Source organism: Epargyreus clarus, unplaced genomic scaffold, assembly GCF_041222505.1.
Source record: "Epargyreus clarus isolate Ecla_fem2 unplaced genomic scaffold, WU_Ecla_fem_2.2 ptg000004l, whole genome shotgun sequence".
NCBI classification, from domain to species: domain Eukaryota; kingdom Metazoa; phylum Arthropoda; class Insecta; order Lepidoptera; family Hesperiidae; genus Epargyreus; species Epargyreus clarus.
The window spans coordinates 13,903,324-13,921,577 of record NW_027332212.1 but is presented as its reverse complement, the minus strand read 5'-3'; the positions used below and the strand labels follow the sequence as shown (position 1 = coordinate 13,921,577).

Here is an 18,254-nt window from a genome sequence, read left to right as displayed (position 1 = left end):
TATAATTTTTCGTTGGAAAATACTTCAAACTTATTACGCGTAATTTCCGGGTTTGTCTAACCGGATGTTCAAAGAGCTAATAAAATTCGATAATGTCATTTATAATGAGTTGAAAATGTTTATAATATTTCATAAAAGATACGACGTAATATTAACAAAAACATATTTCTTAGTGTTCAATTCGATTTGCCATGTTACAAAAAATCAAACAAAATAAATGAAAATGTGATATAGCAAATATACAAGAATCTACAGAGACCATTGTCCATTATAGAAAAAACAACATGGCCATTTTTTATAATCTGTGTTTTGCGTGCGATTTGCTTTGCGTCCTTCGCAGTCGGGCATTTATTTTGCTAGTGCATTTATTAAAATAATCGAAGATCTAACTCACGATAATAAATTAGTGACAAATGTGTTGTATTGCAAGTGTAGTGTTAGAGCCGTAGTGTTTAGGTTATAGCCGTTACCAAATCAGTCATAATGACCCTTGAGTTCACGGCTTCAATTGGTCGCGCAGTGGTCGAGTGAAGTCGCCCAAATATGAGATAGAAATTTAAATAAAATTGCTCGTTCGTGTTCTTAATTAAGTTGATGTAGTGTTGGATGTGCTTAAGTGAATGAAACATGGGTTCTTAGTGAGTAATTATGGTTATATGTGGGGTTCGGTAGTGAGTGGTCGCGGCGTGATAAAACTGTGCATATATCGGAAATATGTAAATAAACATGAACGATATAGGAATCAAAATAGTGGATAGTCCGAAAGACCGGTTGGCGTCGCCGGTGGCGGAGGTGGGCTGCGATAATGAGGTGGATCCATTGTCCATCGACGATGTAGATGGGTCTATCAAGGATCCGTTGAACGTGGAAGTCAAAACGGAGGTGGAGGATAGCGGGAACGTCGGGAGCTGTGATGAAAATGCCAAAGATGAGAATGTAGAGACCCTCAACAAGGAGCTGGATGAGAGGCTCGAGGAGGAACTACTGAATGAGAAAGGTGACCAACACTATATATTACCAACTACTTTTTAAATGTCTGTTGTGAAAATATGACCTTAATTTAACATAAAAATTGTTATTGTTATAGAGATTACAATTTCTAATTAAATCCTTTTTTTATCAGAATACAAAATAGTCTATGTTACATATGATTGCATCTTAGTGTATTTTTAAAATCTGATCAGCAATTAATATAACTGTAACCTGATTGTGATTCTTCTATAAAATTCCAATTTTTAGGCTGTGTTCTTGTTTGGAGGGTGTGGTGAGGAAGATATACATTTATAAATAACTTCAATTTATTGCTCAAGGATAGCAATAATTTTGTTATTGTTAGTAGCAAAAATTAAACTCCAATATTATTTTGATTAGCCAATATAATATACTTTGGTTATAATACTTTGTTTCACTACTTACCAACTGTATGTATTTTGTATAATATGCACATGGAAACTTTCTGTTAGTATATTTCTTCCTTACACTGCATCTAAATCTATTTAAATAGGCTAAGAAAAATATTTCAGAACATTCTTCTCTTTTGCTTATTTATCAATTTGGTGTTTTTTTAATGAAAAGAAATTGGGAGATCCTATGAGTATAGTCTAATTTCAACCACTGGGTGGCCTGTATAAGGAAAGACAATATTTCTGTACTTTTTCCTGTTGTGTCTGTCTATATTCTTTTTTTTATTGTAGGTATTATTAAGCATAAGAAGTATCAATAATTTTTTATAATGACTATAGTTCAATTTTGGGCATTAGGCAAAAACTAGTAAACTTAAAACATGAAGCATTGAAAATAAAAATAACTCAGTTTATAACATTATAAATTTCAGTGGCTGCTGAAATTTTTAGCTGAATACATAGTGTATTTGCAGATGTGCCGAAAGATGACGAGAAAGCAGATAAGTTAGTTGAAACTAACATAGAAAGTGTGGATCTGCCGGAAACTGAACCTAAAGCTTCCCCAGAAGAGGTGGAGAAAGTCAAAACCCCTGAGAGAAACCCATCCCCGATTGAGCTGAAACGGAGTTCCCCCATGAGAAACGGGAAGTCTAAAGAAACCAGTCCGGTGAAAGAAGTTCCTTTGTTTCCCGTTGTTGAAGTGAAAGCGTCCGGTAGCCGGGACCCCGAACCGGATATTGACATGACCCCGGTGCCCCGTACAGAGCCAAAGATTGATAAGCCAGAGGCGAAACCAATTGTGCATCCATATAATGGTGATGTACCCAAGGTATTTTGACACTAATATTTTTTTAATTTAAATATTGAATTTTTTAATTTCCTAGCTTCGGAATTTTTCCACTTATTCATATGTTTGATTAAATGCGTTGACTTGTCATTGTTGTTCATTATTACTTGACTATGGAGAGTTATGTTTATGGAACTTACTTATTTATCATTCTTTGGCAAGCCTTACAGGCCAAATAGCTTGCTGGCCTTTAGCATAAACCATGTTAGATTTATCCAAATTGAGTGTCATTTTTTTCAGGGTGTATCTTTTTTATAAAGAATCTCTCATTGGTTTTGTTTGTTCTTCTTGTTGCTGAAAGCTTCAGCTCAAACTTACGTCTGCTTGAGACTATTTAGCAATCAACTTATAAAACTGACATTCTGCCACTATTGTCAGAATAAAATACCATTAATTAATTGCTTCTTCTGTTTTCTAGGAGGAACAAGCGACAAGAAGGCGGGCGAGTGAAGACATTGACACAGACTCCCCTTTAAAGAGGCTCTGTCAAGAAGTGGAGAGGGCTTTCCCGCAGCATGACATCATGATAAACGACTACATTCAGACAGCCACCAAAAATAACATCGAAGAAATTCAGAGGCACACTGAACAACTCCTGTCTGAAATACAAACATTACGTGAATTGGCACAGAAGAAGGAACACGAGTGGAACAATATATTGCACCTGAAGAAGGTTAAAGAGGAAATCCTGCTCAGGCTTCTGAGGCGAAAGCAGGTGCTGTCGTTCGAGAAGTCGGCCGACGTGAATGGGGCGGAAAAGACCGATCCGTTCGACTACTTGAACCAAGCGAAGAATCTGGCGATAGACAAGAGTGATGAGATATCTGGATTGTCGATAAAGCAGCCGGGCTCCACGATGATGAACCCGATGATGCAACCGCCAGTCATGCCGGTGGTAACTGGACCTTACAACCCAATGGTGGGGCTACCGCCTCCATACGACAAAGCGGCGCATATGCAACCATTACCCAAACCGATGTTCCCACAGCCTATGCTAATGCCAGGGCCTCTTCCAGGGTTTCCTAGAGACTTGAACGGTATTCCGACGAGTTTCGGTATGCCAATGGGGCGTCAGGGGCCGACGAAGGATGTGAAGTCGATAATAGCAGATTACAGGCAGCGGAATCCGGAGGTGACTCCGCGCCGCGGGAGACGCATGAGATCTATTGTGAACCCTAACATGATAAACACACCGAGACCCATAGCGCCGAAGATGGACATGAACAACTTGAACAACCTCAACATGCTATTTAACAATTTGGATATGGTAAGTTTCGTTAATATTATCATACAAATTTTAAATAGGACTCGCATTATAAGAGAATATCGAAATACGGCTCATTTGTGTAAGTTCTCTTCATTAGAAACATTTAATTTTACATTTTATACCTTGACATCTACGTCTTCCTTATATCCTATCAGTTTATTACAAAATGCAATGTCTATCTGTCCCTTTTTACGTTTATAACCACCGGAAGGAAGCTCAGGAACCTCAGGAGGCACTGGTCCGATTTAAATAAATATGATTCTTTTGCACATCTCAGACTCGAACATAGAGGATGTAATCTCCTATCGATCGAAATAAAGGCACATTTTTTTAAGCTCCAATCATCGGCAATTATATCGAGAAAATGCACTAAATAATAAGACGCATTTAATTTTAATATTTTGGGAAGTTCTGGTAAATAAGTCCACAGGAACGAAACATGAGTAAAGCTAATTATAGTTATAATAGAAATTTAGAAGGTATAGAAAACATCAAGGTTAAACGACGTTTACCATAAGCTATTAAATGCGTTAGGTGAATGAAGTGTTTTATGAAAGGTCACCTAATCAGTTTAGCCAAATGTGTTAAATAGGCGTGTAATAATGAATTTTATGATTGGTACCTTCATTGTAGGTATCGTGTATTTTTATCCGTATGTAAGTAGAATACCGACATAAGATTATTATGATATTATGACGTAATCATATGAAGAGACTGTGGTTATAAGATTATTTAATTTTAGACATAATCCTTAGCCAGATAGACATTTTAATGATATATCTAATTGTCTGCTAGGTCTTAGGGTGTGTTGTCCCTGTAGTTCCGGGACTAGAATAGGGCTACGGTATCCCCTGCCTGTCGTAGGAGGCGACTAAAAGGGGGCTTCCGGGGTTGCGGGCGGCAAGAGTGGGAGCTCGAACCGTCCAGCTAGCGACCACGGGAAGGACGGCGGTATGTGTGGTCGCATACCGTTGTAAACACTACATGGTGTGGGAGGAGCGAAAACTGCTCCCCCAGGGTAGAACCCGATCGGGGCATCGCGCTTGGAGGGCTCCGGTTGTGTTCTGTCGGAGATCCCGGAGTACTCCAATAAGCGTTGAGGACGGCCACCTGGGGGTTTTAGTGCGGTAAAAATCTCACATAACCCGGCGTCGCTCCCACGTCGTCGGGTACCTTTTGAAGGTTTCCCCCTCGAGAAAAAAAAAAAGGTGTTAGGGTGTGTATTTATTTATATGTGCCCTTGGCAATGGGATACCCAAGGGCTATGAGTGTGAAAAAGTTTATGGGTTTTGGGCGTACATTTAAAAAGTGGTAGATCCCTTAACGGTTCTTTCTACTCTGGAGGCACCACCAACACACCTATTCTTACGTTATAACAGCATTGTTAGGTACTACTGTGTTCTGGTGTAATGGGTGTGGTAAGAGAAACAGAGGGCTTAGTCCAGTGCTCAGGGCTAGGAACGCATCTATGGCCGACCTACGTTGGGACTCTTATCCTATAACTAATCATCAGATGGACTGCATTACTACTCCTAGCTTATTATTAATACCAAAGATCCTATATTAACTACTAAAATGGCGATGACGCTCCCACAGTAACAGAACCTCGACTAACTATTCTAAAACGGCAAAACGTACACAGAAATAACACGACCAATTAATAAAGTAGCTATCACAAGTATACCAATAAACTCGTATCGACCTGCGGACCTTGGAACTAAGTCAATAGTCGAATTCATAATTGCGACCGATCCTTGACCCGAATTGTACTGACAGCGTCGCTGCACGTCTGTGCTGTATCGTTACGTTTATTTAGCTCTTAACGCGCCGTAGGGCTGCGGTTTATAAATAAATTTAATATAAAATATCATTATATATTAAATCAATGATAGCCTAGTGATTAAGAAACTCAGCCTCTCGATCGAAGGGTGCGCGGTTCAAATCCCAGGCACGCACTTCAGTTTTTCAAAAAGTTACGTGCGTATTAGAAATTACATATGACTTTCTTAAACGGTGAAGGAAAATATCGTGAGGATATCGACACACTTAGAGAATAAAAAAAAAACTCAAAGGTATGTAAAGTTTACCAATACGCTTGGCTAGCGCGATGGACTATGGCCTAATCCTTCTCGTTCTGAGAGGAGACCCGTGCCTAGCGGTAGGACAGTAATGGGTTGATGATGATTATGTATTAGCAATATCAACATTCAAATTGCACTAGACTAGGTTATCCAAGAGTTATGAACTACTCATTTATGGGGTTCCCCCATTAATTTTTATTATTAAGTATACGTCAGGGGTTCTAACCGCATAATAGGGAGAACTCAGGTGCAACCGGCATCATCAGTTATTAACGTTGCGTATGACTTCCGTTCTTTTCGGGGTCAGGTACAAATTCGCAATTCGGTTACATTTTATATTAGGTGAGCATGTGTGTGAACATGTTTAGTATTTTCAATATGAAAAAATATGAAGTATTTTTTTGACTTAAAGTATCTCTACATTCTCCCAATTACATGTGAGGCATTAACTTCGTATAAAAGTTCTATCAGAATAGATTGGCGAATCCATAATTAGCCAAGCTACAAATTCCTACTAACTTTGTCGTTGTCCATAGCTCGTTATATTATATCCAAAAAGGACATGGACCCTACATACAGCTGATCATAAATCGATGGCGCCCCTAAACTAGCGCCCGAACTAAGATAAGATAACCTTATTAACTTTTTGCCCGGAAATCTTCGTGATGAAATACATTACACGACCTCAACCCTTTTATTTTTATTAGATGCAGCTCCCCTCCATAAATAACTATGATAGGATAGGTCGGAAACATCCTCTGTACTCCACCAAACTGCTCCAATGTGGGCTCTGGGCACGGATCTCCTCTCAGAGTGAGAAATGTTTATTTTATACCATAATCTACTAGGTTGGCCAAGACTTTACTCGCCTTTGAGAACTTATTGTTTCGAGAATTAGAATATCACTGTCAAATACATTAATTGATTTTGTTTGATAGGTTTATAGACAAAATTTGTTTAGGGTCAAAAAATTATCAACACACAATTTTTCGAATCATAATTTATATATAAGAGGCGCTTTTGTATTTAATTAAAAGACTTCTTAATAGTACAACGGAGTATCCAATAAAAAATTAAAGAATCATTTTCAAAATCTTATTTTATTAGCGCCAGCCCTGGCAATGATATAGTTTAGGTGCAACAATGCAATGTACTGCAGCTGCAAATATAACAAAAACATACATAAAACATACACACGCGCAAACATAACTGAACGCGTGTTTCCCAGCGTGGGTAAGGGTTCATGGTTTATGTCTTTGCTTATTGTTGGACTCGTGTTTTGTAAAATGGAAAGACCATTTCGTTTGCCGAATCTGTATTAGTAGATTACAGCCAAAAAAAAAAACACCAAGGACTCCTAAGTAGGTTTTGTTACGAAGTTTTCCTTTAAAATTCTAAGGAAGTCGAAGCCCGTGCCCGAAGCGTGGGAGACAGATATTCACTACACTAGGCACTGATAATATAGATTAATGAAAACTAGTTGCTCGACTAACCTACGCTCGTATGACGAGACCCGCCGGTGAAAATGAACTTTCTCTGCAATAACACTTATCTAGAATACTGCATCGAGAGGCGGTGATTCGATTGGCATAATTGTTGCCATCCGGTCTGTCCTGTTTCCGATTCTGGGTTCGATTTCGGCCCGATAGATCTAAGTGGTAAAATCATTTTTTTTAGGATGATTTATAGATGTCTATGGTTGGCACGTTACTACTACTATCTACATACTTTCTACGCTTTATCTTCCTAAATAATGAAATCTATTACAAAGGTTAGGTGTTATATTTAATTTCTACAGTATACATTACTTCAAATTTTATCGAAAGTCTAATCTATAAGAATAAAATATAAAGTCAATAAAATACAGATTTTAAACATTATAAACCTTTCACAAAAGCATAAACGTACAATACAAATACAATATATAACGTTTCAGAATCAAAAAGCTATGTTGGAGCGGTTACAGCAGATCCAAGCGGGCGGGCTACCGAACGGCGTGTCGTTTAAGGACGTACTGGTTCAGTTCGCGAACATGCAGCAGGCGGGCGCCCCGCTGCTGCCGCGCCCGATGGAGATGCCCCGGCCGGAGCACGTGCGCCCGGACAACAGGCGGAGACAGGAGAGGAATGAAGACATGGCGAAACACGCGGAGAGACTCGCCTCCCCCAGCCCGAGGCTCCCGCCCCCACCCCCCTACCCGGAGATCTCGCTGCTCCCCGTCTCCAGCAGCCAGGACACGCAGAATTCGCAGAACTCGCTCCTACACGGGATATTGACTAAGGTACCGCTTTGTTCTGTCGGGTTTGTCAGTTGGGTATTCGTAACTTCCATCTTACATCTTAATGAAGCGGTCAGTTAAGCCGATTAGTGGTAAATCCAATAGCATCAAGTCTATTGCCATATAAAACATAACATTGTTATGCATTGGTATCATTAGGTATAATGAAAATCATAATAATTGTTTGATGATTTTAATGTTTGCATGTCCCATAGCATCCAATCCTTACAAATTCTGCACTATCATCATTATCAGAACTAATATTTATTTAATGAAATTGAAGTAGCAACTGAACATTTATTGGTTCAACTAAAGGTAAACTTCCAAACAGGATTGATGATTATATTGACCGCGCCAAACTGCTAGTCCGCTCTGAAGTTGTTGCTCGCAACGTGTAGTTATATAATTTGCCATGGCGACGCGATTAATTTGTATATTCAGAGCGGACTAGCAGTTTTACGCGGACTATACCTGTTGTCTATATAATTGCCAAGGGGTAAAAAATGCTTATTATAAAAAAAAACTTGATTAACGGCTAACTCCTACTCTGTTGTAGGATTGTTGTATTCCAATTAGAAGGATAAGTATGCTAAATTGAGTATATTTTAAGTCACATGCGATGTATAATAGTATTGGTCAAAGTCAACAGCTGCTCAACTGACTCCATGTTAATTTGCCACTTCTAATGGGCATTACAAGAATATTAAAGTAATCATGAACATTACATAACTGAAAATAGTAATAATTATTATTATTTGTCAGACCTTTATAATAATATACAGGGTGAATTTTTCAAACGGGCCTTCAAGGCCAAATCCGAAACTATAAGGATTAGCTAAAAATGCTGAAAGGAGTTACGAGGCCGATTTTGATAAAAAATAAAAATGTGTTTTTAAATTATGCAAATTGACAACTTGTTTACATTTGACTGTTTCGTTTTAAATTGTCATTGCATAGTCAGGTGACGAAGTGACAACTTTTTTAACGGAATAAATATTACTTGGATAATATATAATAATGAAAGTTATGAAAATTCAATAAGGGTCTGAGACACTGGCCACAATAGTTTTTAGTTATGTTAAGAATACGTTACATTACTTAGTTATCTTAAAATATTTTGTTTCCCATATTGCTTTTATTAATTTTGCCACACATTTATTTTTTATTCGAAAAAAAAAACTAAACAGCCCATCCCACCCCCATTGAGACAGCACTGCCAACATTGGAAACACGTAAACTTAAGCTTGAATGGGTGTTGCCAACATTCCAGCAGGCGTGCCCTGCGTCTCAGTGTTACTCGCCGACGTTGGCTAAACTGCTCAAGTCGCCGGACCGGAAACTACAGTCATCGTTGCCAACTTACGGTCAGGCCAAGGTACCACCTCAATGTACGAAATATAAAAATTGGTGTGCTCATTGGCCTCGATCTATATATTATCTGTATCTATTCCAAATTCAAAATTTAGCTTTAAGTAATGTTTTTGCTTTTTAAATGGTTTTTGCTTCACCAGCCTGTATTAAGGCTGGGCGAGAAATTTTATTTTATGTTCTTTATCTATTATTTTAAAGTATTTATTTATTTTTTTATTTAAACTATTTATAAAGCAAAGCAAATAAACTTTTTGACACAATTGATATACGATATAATTATTATGTTTTTGAAAAAAGAATGGCAATACTCATTTTCCAACCAAATTGAATGCCACCTCATTACCATATCTAATAGTCATAAAATCGGGATAAAATGGGTTTAATAATCATAAGACATTTATCCGGGATGCATTTAGCAAGTCATCTCAGTGATAGATGCACTAGTTCATATATATTTTCAAATATATAAATATTTTCGAATGATATTTGCATAAACACATTTGCATATATTCGGGCGTTGCTAGTTGCTACTAGGAAATATATAAATACTACTACAATCTCTGCATATGTTTTGCAATTTTTTTCGCGTATGCTTTAATATAGCAAATGTCTGAAAATATAATTATATATTCTTTAGTTACATTTATATGATATTAGATTCTTAAATGAAGTGTGACTTCTTGAAACTGAAAAAATTGAAACAATGTGTAAGTAAATTTGGTATAAGAGATTATTATATGTGATTAATATGAATTTTGACAGAATTGCGGTGAGATCACGATAACGCCGGTGCAGCCGACGCCGCCGCCCCCCGACCCCCAGCCCGAGAAGGCGGAAGTGGTGCAGTTGGTACGTATGCTATGTGTTCTATTATAAATACTGGTGGACTCTTCGATACTCAAAAATAGATACTTCAGATATACCATGATTAATGATTACGTAGGAGATACTTTATTTAATAATAAAAATTTTCTTTAAAATTAGCTTTTTACTTTACTTTGTCATTTATCATTACGTCCTATTTTTTCAAACCTTGTTCAATTCTCGGCTAGGGAACGATATTATAAAAAAGTCTTTAATTCTTTCAATATTTTTCGATAATCCCGAAATCAAGAGTGTCGAATTTGTTCATGAGGGCCCACTTGAAAAGTTCATCCTGGATACGTCATTAATTGCATTTCTGTATTGCAGGACGACGAGGAGAGCCCCGGCTCGGAGGGCGAGACGGCGGAGGCGGGCGAGGCGGCGGCGTCGCCGGGCGGCTCGGGCTGCGGCTCCGGCTCCGGCTCGGGCGGCGGCGGCGGCCGGCTCGTCATCGACGAGGCCGGCGACGACACGCCGCTGTGCCAGGGCTGCCGCCGCCGCGACGCGCAGTTCGTGTGCGCCGGCTGCGCCAACCAGTGGTACTGCAGCCGCGACTGCCAGGTGAGTGCCGCCCCTAGGCGCCGGGACCACACGCCGCTGTGCCAGGGCTGCCGCCGCCGCGACGCGCAGTTCGTGTGCGCCGGCTGCGCCAACCAGTGGTACTGCAGCCGCGACTGCCAGGTGAGTGCCGCCCCTAGGCGCCGGGACCACACGCCGCTGTGCCAGGGCTGCCGCCGCCGCGACGCGCAGTTCGTGTGCGCCGGCTGCGCCAACCAGTGGTACTGCAGCCGCGACTGCCAGGTGAGTGCCGCCCCTAGGCGCCGGGACCACACGCCGCTGTGCCAGGGCTGCCGCCGCCGCGACGCGCAGTTCGTGTGCGCCGGCTGCGCCAACCAGTGGTACTGCAGCCGCGACTGCCAGGTGAGTGCCGCCCCTAGGCGCCGGGACCACACGCCGCTGTGCCAGGGCTGCCGCCGCCGCGACGCGCAGTTCGTGTGCGCCGGCTGCGCCAACCAGTGGTACTGCAGCCGCGACTGCCAGGTGAGGGACAACCCTTAGTATATAGTGAAGGATTTTTTTCTAAAATTAATACCCAAACGATGGGAAAGACTGGTTAACTGATGGAAAACAACCACCATCCCCTTTGGACATTTGCAACATTAGAGGTGTGCCAATCTATCGCCAGCTTAGGAGGAGAGATCTTTTTTACACCTTTCTTGAAGAGCCACATGTCATTGCGCTCCTGGAATACCTCAATAGGAAGTGGTAAAGGACTCCGAGACACCATCGCCTTAGCGTGTAAGTATAATAAAATGGCATCGTTGAAGCCAGTAAACTTGCAGTCCTTTTCAGGACTGCATGATTCCAAAGTTGATTCATTCAAGTTCATGCATATGAAGTATTTTAAATCAATATATTCCTATGTACTGGGTTTTGATCAAGCTCACATATAAGGCTTAATTTTACGTTATCATAACTAAAATATTGTCTTTATCTCCACCAGGTGGCAGCGTGGGACGACCACTCAGACATGTGTACGGGCTGAGCGGTCACTATACAAGCCAGCGTGTCTCAGTAGACAGTAGTGTTAGCCAGTAAGTGCGGTGTGCGGTGTGCGACCGAATCTCGTTCGTTACGTTATGTCGGGTGCGGTCATTTTTATTTATTCTCTCCACATATTTAATCGAATATACGGTCGGTAGAGGAGTTAAGTGGAATGCGGCGTTGGACTGTAAATTTTTTTGTAGGTTTTTATAGTCTAGTTATACTTTGTATTAACTAATTATATCGGATTTTCAAAATAGAAATAGCATTTTTAAAGTAAACAAAAATGTCGTTCGAATCGTCCCTTAATACTCTTTACGAATAACTTCGTTGGTTAATAAGGAATTTATATTAATGATAGCTCAACACATTCGTTATTTATGAATATGACGTTTAAAATTGTCCGCTTATAATCTTATGAAGTAAATTTAGAAAAAAGAACATAAAATCTACCTCGCGTTAGTTTTTATTGTAATTTTTTGTGACACATGGGTATGAATGAAATAGCTATACCATGTGATTGAGACAGATATATTAAAGTACGCATTCGCATATAACTTCTCTACCGGCTCGTCTTATATCTTACATAAGAATAAAATCATACATAATAAATTTATAATAACATTGAATATCGTAGTAATCGTAATTAAGGCGTAGTGCGTTAAGATACTTAATAGTAGATACTCAAAAATATCATATTTTTTTATAATTAGAGCTATGCAGCTATTTTCAATGACTTTCATAAAATTTGCTACCAGAATTTTGTATATAGAAAACATCGGCATTTTTCGAAAAATCTGTAAATTTTGCTTCCTCATAGAAATTTTGTAAATTTTATCGTTATTAAAAGATGACTGCACCCGATCTCAGTAAAATAAGAGCTAGTGCGTAGATTCTGGATGCATTCGATCCAGAGATCGAATATCGATTTCGAGTCCTACGTATGATTCCTAGTGTTCCCGGATGACCGTTGAGAGTTGTCTGTAAAATATTCCTTCGAATTAACTACTAAGAACGTGGAGGGAGTAGTCAAATAGACTCCTAGAAGGCGAAATATGTTTGTGTATAAGAGCGGAAGAGTGCATGCTGGTATGGCAACTTATAACATATAAGTTGAACGCCAAAAAAATAATATACTATTCAACCGCTATTTCTATGTGCAATACGAGATGTTGCTGTTTCCATGTAATTTTAAAGTGTTATGATAAACAATGTAATTACATTTTTTGTATATTCGCGTGACAAGGACATGAACAAAACTCAAATGAATGACACAAGAATTACTTGACTTATGTACCGGTAATATGGAATTGGGAGTCTATTTGATTATGAATCTACGTCGTAAATATGGATTGCGAGTGATTGTGACGAGTGTGAGGCGCAGAGGATTTTTCAGTATTCTTGTAAATTTATAACTTTCTCGTAGTTTTTCCGTTGAATGCCATTATTAGAGCTTCCTACTTATATTATTATACATTTTTTACCTTTTATAATATGTATAATATAAAGTAAAATCGGTTAGTGTTTGTGTTGGTAACTTTATCAAAAAAAATATCATTTTGAAATTGTCTTTCAACGAATTGACACGTGAAAACATAAATATCTGTAAGCAATAGTAGGGGGGATAATAATATCTATATATACGGCACATAGTTCTCTGCTTATGTAGATTGCGGTCAACACTGATGGGTGACCACTAGTGGCTAACATGCACGTTTCCGTTGGTTACTGCTGGCCACTATTCCATACCTCCCCTTCTCTCTAATTCACAATTTAGTTAATATCTTTAAAATCTATTTTAATTTAAAAGATAATGGTACCTACTACAAATCGCTGATTTAATTCTTGGAAATCTGTTAATAACACAAACATTAATCAAATACATTAATAAATAATTAATATCATATTTATCTCTCTTACCGTTAAGATAATCATAGTGGCCGCATTCTAGATTTGACGTAATTACACGTATTTGAATGTATTGAACGTTTGTCGTAAAAATACGTCTTTTGACATTATATATATCTTTTTCTATTCGATTATTAAATGCCGCGATGAAAGACAAATATTTTTTTTACAATTACAATGATTTTGGTTGCATCCTGGCAAGTTATTGTCTTTAGGTTAGAAGTTGATGATGGGTTTTTTTTATCAAAAAAAATTTTGTTAAGTAAGCGTTTCTGTGATCGATATGGTGTGATTGAATCGTAGAATTTGTTTCATATGAACCCAAAATCAAAATATATTCCGATTTTTCTGTTAACAATCTAAAATTAAATTAGAAATTTGAAAATTTATTTTTATTGCTTTAGAGTTAAGTTCTTTCTTTGGCATGTGTATTAAAAATAAATAAATAAACGAAAAAGGTTACTTTTCTTTATGTACAAGTGCTAAATGTTTAAATTAGTTATTGTACACATTTTTTTATCTTCATTTAAGCGATTAGTTATTTTAAATATTTGTTATTTTTCTTTTTTCATCATAAATCAAATACACAAAAAAATAAATGATGTTATGTGCCAGGATGTAAACTTAATTGTAAAAGACTTTTTATTTTATTTGAATCAAGAATCAATTATTTTTTTCGTTGACTTAAATATAATTACATTATCAATGGTAGTGATATATTTCCGTATTTTCCTATCGCACGTACACTTTTGTATTAGCTCATTCCTTAGTAGTGGAATATGTATGTATGGACTAGTATATTTATGTATGGAACATAATATTCGTAGTTTAAACTATTCGATAGTGATTGATAAATTGTGAATGGGGTTCTGAATTATGTCGTACGGTAAATATTTATAAATACAAGAAGATTGCTATATATTTGTTTCAAATAACATTCTTTAAGACGAAATAAAAGTAGAAGAAAGTTTTGATTTTTTAATAAATCATTGCAAATATTGGATGACGTTTTTTGTCAGCTGTTGAATTGTTTATTTCGTATATTATTTCTATAATATTATTTATATGTGAAAGGATGACACGAATCATACAGTAGTAAAAATGTTTAAGGATTATTAAAGTGAAGATACGAAAATAATTTATTTACCATCTTGTATATTTTTGGACATAATTCTAATTTTAATATGATCAGATATATAAGGAAAATAATAAATATCATTTGTATTTAGCACATTAATAATTGAATTTGATAAATTAAAATAAATTTAAATGAATTAAAGAATAATTAAAATTGTTTCTAGGTCTAATTCATATTTTCCGAATGTAATTTAAATACTACACGATCGTATCCTAGTATTATTTGTAATTCACACCAAATAAGTTTGTGCCTTTCGTATTATAAGCTAAGTTTCTTAAATACTGTTTATTGTACAATAGCGGTATAATTCAGAACTAGGCGTGGCTAGACTTGGGTATGGAACGCATATATGTGTAAGTCGCGTCGAGAATAATTTATTTAGACTGAAAGCATGGTTCTTGATGTTCTTTGATATACCCTACATTTGACTATATTTTGACAAAATTTTCCGAAGAAATTGTCAATGTTTTCTTAGATGGAACGGAAGGCCAGGTTTTCCAAAAGCTATTTCCTTGTCTCTTTCCTTTGTAGAATATCCATGTACATGGACAGCTTTTTGAGATCCCCTACGACAACGGCCCGGTCTTCCCCAAAATTTTTGAAACTTGTAATTTCCTGTTTTATACAGCACATTTACCTATGTCCCTGCTCCTTGTAATTTGAATGCTCTATTTATCTGAACGTGGTTGTCACACGAAGAAGACGTTGTTCCTCAAAGGTTGTCAGGCGTTCGAAATGTCGGGTTTTACTACCCCAACATGAGTTATATAGTTACATTATATTACGTAGCGAAATATAATTCATAGCTCCATGTCACGCTCATAGGCCTCCGGTCAGGTCTATAAAATTTATAGTATTCGCTCTAAATAAAATATTCTCGATATATTCATAATAATATTTATATTCAATAATATTTATATTTATAATCATGTGAGAATCTTTAGGATAAGTGAAAATGTTTCTCCGGATCGTATTATGATCTAATTATGTCTCGTCGAGTCAAATGGTTGTTTCAGTTGCGTGTTCTTGTTGCTGGTAACCACTTCTTGCCTGTTTTGTGATAGTAAATATAATATGTCACAAATATTTTTGACTTGAGAAATACGACACATTTCCTTTTGTATCCTTCAACGATGTTTTTACCTCGAATAAAACGTGTCAAACTATTCAAGATAGAATCTGTAATTTATTTAAATAATTTATCGTGTTATACCAGATTGCCAGCAACAAAAATGAGCCTCCTTATTATATGATTGTTCGAAGGAAACACGGATCAACATAACGATAAATAGATTAGCGTATTTATTTTTACATTCAATATGGTAACTACATAGTATTATGAGGGCGTTATATTTTCTACGAGCCGTGCCAAATGTATAACCAGAATTTATGTTATTCAAACCCGCCTGTGTCGATGTTAATTTTTTTTGTTTTGTTATATATTATCATAATACTATCATTTTTTGATAATTATATTTTGATTTACCGTATTTCAGAAACTGCAAAATAATTTCCTTAGTCGATATTTTCTTTTCTTTGCTTTGTCATGAATAGACATGACATGACACTTTTTGGAAAAAAACAGGACAATAAAACTATCAGAAAATGATAATATTTTAATCAGTATCATTATGAAAATCATATTATTTTGTATTTATTATTTGTTAATTTTATGACGAAAACATTAACCAATTATTTGCAACGTCTAACTCAAACAGCGGCGAGTGATTTATCATTATTATATACTATTAAATTAATGTACAGTTAATAATGATACTGTCATAGAATACCTACATATATCTTTGCAAGTAAGTTAGTAATTATAATCGTCTTAATATAATCCTTCAGTTTATGTGATACGAAGGTCAACATATTTCTTAGCTTTATTGATTCCGTGAGAGGTCATTAATAAAATACTTTATAGGGTCCAAATGGGTTTAGGTTGGGGCGTGACGTCACATTTTTGATTTATATTTATTCTGGCTTCCAAAATTGTATCTTTCCAATTAATGTCACGTAAAGTAGGATATATAAAAATCACGCCGTGAGTCGGAACAACATTTAAATCCGGCGAATTTATACTTTAAATTTTAAAACAACTTTAATTTGCACATGTGTGACGTCACAACATTAAACTATACGTAATTTATCGATGACCCCTATGTGAAACGTACATTTACTTCTTTCGACGATACATCGAGAGATGCCTATATCTTAATGATTTCTACTGCAATACAATTTTATATGAAACGATAGTTCTTAGTAATTTATAGATGCTTCAGTTGACAATTCATTATGAAACTTACTTTGAAAAATGAAACAAGAATACTTTATAAGGAAATAAGGCTGACGTTTGAGCAATTCTTTTAGTATTTTATTTATTATTTGCTGTGTTAATCTTTTCTCACAGACCCTATATAGAGTTCTGTGTCGTGGGCGGCACAAACGCACAGATAAGTACACGTCGCACCATAAATTAAATCTAGTTTCATTCAAATGTGTTTTGCTAAAATTGTTTCACAAATCATTTACGTGGCACCGGCGTACTGACCACTTGGCGAATAATATATTTTAACTTGTGTCATATACACGGAGCGAGGTTCAAATCCCAGGATGGCTTTTTAAAGTTATGTGCGTATTAGAAATTAATTACAACTTGCTTAAACGGTGAAGGATAACATTGTGAGGAAACTTGCAGGTCTGTGAGTTTTAATAAAAAGAACTTAAGGGTTTGTGAAGTGTACCAATTCGGACTTGACCTGCGCAATGTACTATGGTCTGAACCCCGCTCACTCTGAGGAGACCCGTGCCCAGCAGTGGGACAGTAATGGGTCGACGATATACAGCGAAACTAGTTCTAATTTCTGGGTTTTAAATGTTAAAATATCTTTGCGTTTGTGTACAAAATATCTATTTAAAGATTGATCATGTTCAGCAATTATTTTTCTTTGTATTGAATCAAAACCACAATGGTCCTGGATCAATTACTCGCTAGAGTTGATTTAAAAATATAATTTGTGTTATTATTAAAAAAATCTTAATTAAAACTGAAGCATCGATAAATTAAGCTGCAAAATATACAACAAACTATTTCTTCTTGAAACGCTAGTCAAGTGTTTTGTTACCTACATACTGTTTATGTATTTTGTAACTTATATGATATATAAGATATATTAAACGGTACTGTCTTAATATGGAGTTTCATTATGAGAAAGAAGCGTGTTTGTACTTGCGTACGTACGTATTATTTTCTGGAGTATTTAAATAAAAATAATAAATACATATCGATAGTTGACTTCAGATCTAGAAACTTACTTAATATCGTATGGAAAAACATGTTTGGCTCGTAATATTTTCCTAAATTTCCAGCAAACTCAACTTCTTGGTGTTACGTAAAAACTGTCCGCTTTTTAAAAATTACTCTCGTATTTCTAAATGCCACTAATGAAAACTGTCACTATTTTATTTTTTTAGAATATGACCCTTATTAACCGTATAATTCGAATATAGTTTCTGTTTTCTTCAAGTTAAGATATAAATCTGGAACTACCG

At 36.6% G+C, this 18,254-nt stretch overlaps 1 protein-coding gene across 1 annotated transcript; it reads left to right on the top strand.

Moving 5' to 3' along the window:
* The first annotated feature begins 291 nt into the window (after positions 1-291).
* LOC140757154 (uncharacterized) lies at positions 292-11,049 on the top strand. Its single transcript, XM_073092690.1, has 8 exons — positions 292-997; positions 1,877-2,232; positions 2,669-3,517; positions 7,535-7,879; positions 9,147-9,251; positions 10,010-10,096; positions 10,439-10,912; positions 11,020-11,049. Exons 1-8 carry the CDS (start codon positions 727-729, stop codon positions 11,047-11,049), a joined length of 2,517 nt encoding a protein of 838 aa, XP_072948791.1. The 5' UTR covers positions 292-726.
* Positions 11,050-18,254: the final 7,205 nt, after the last annotated feature.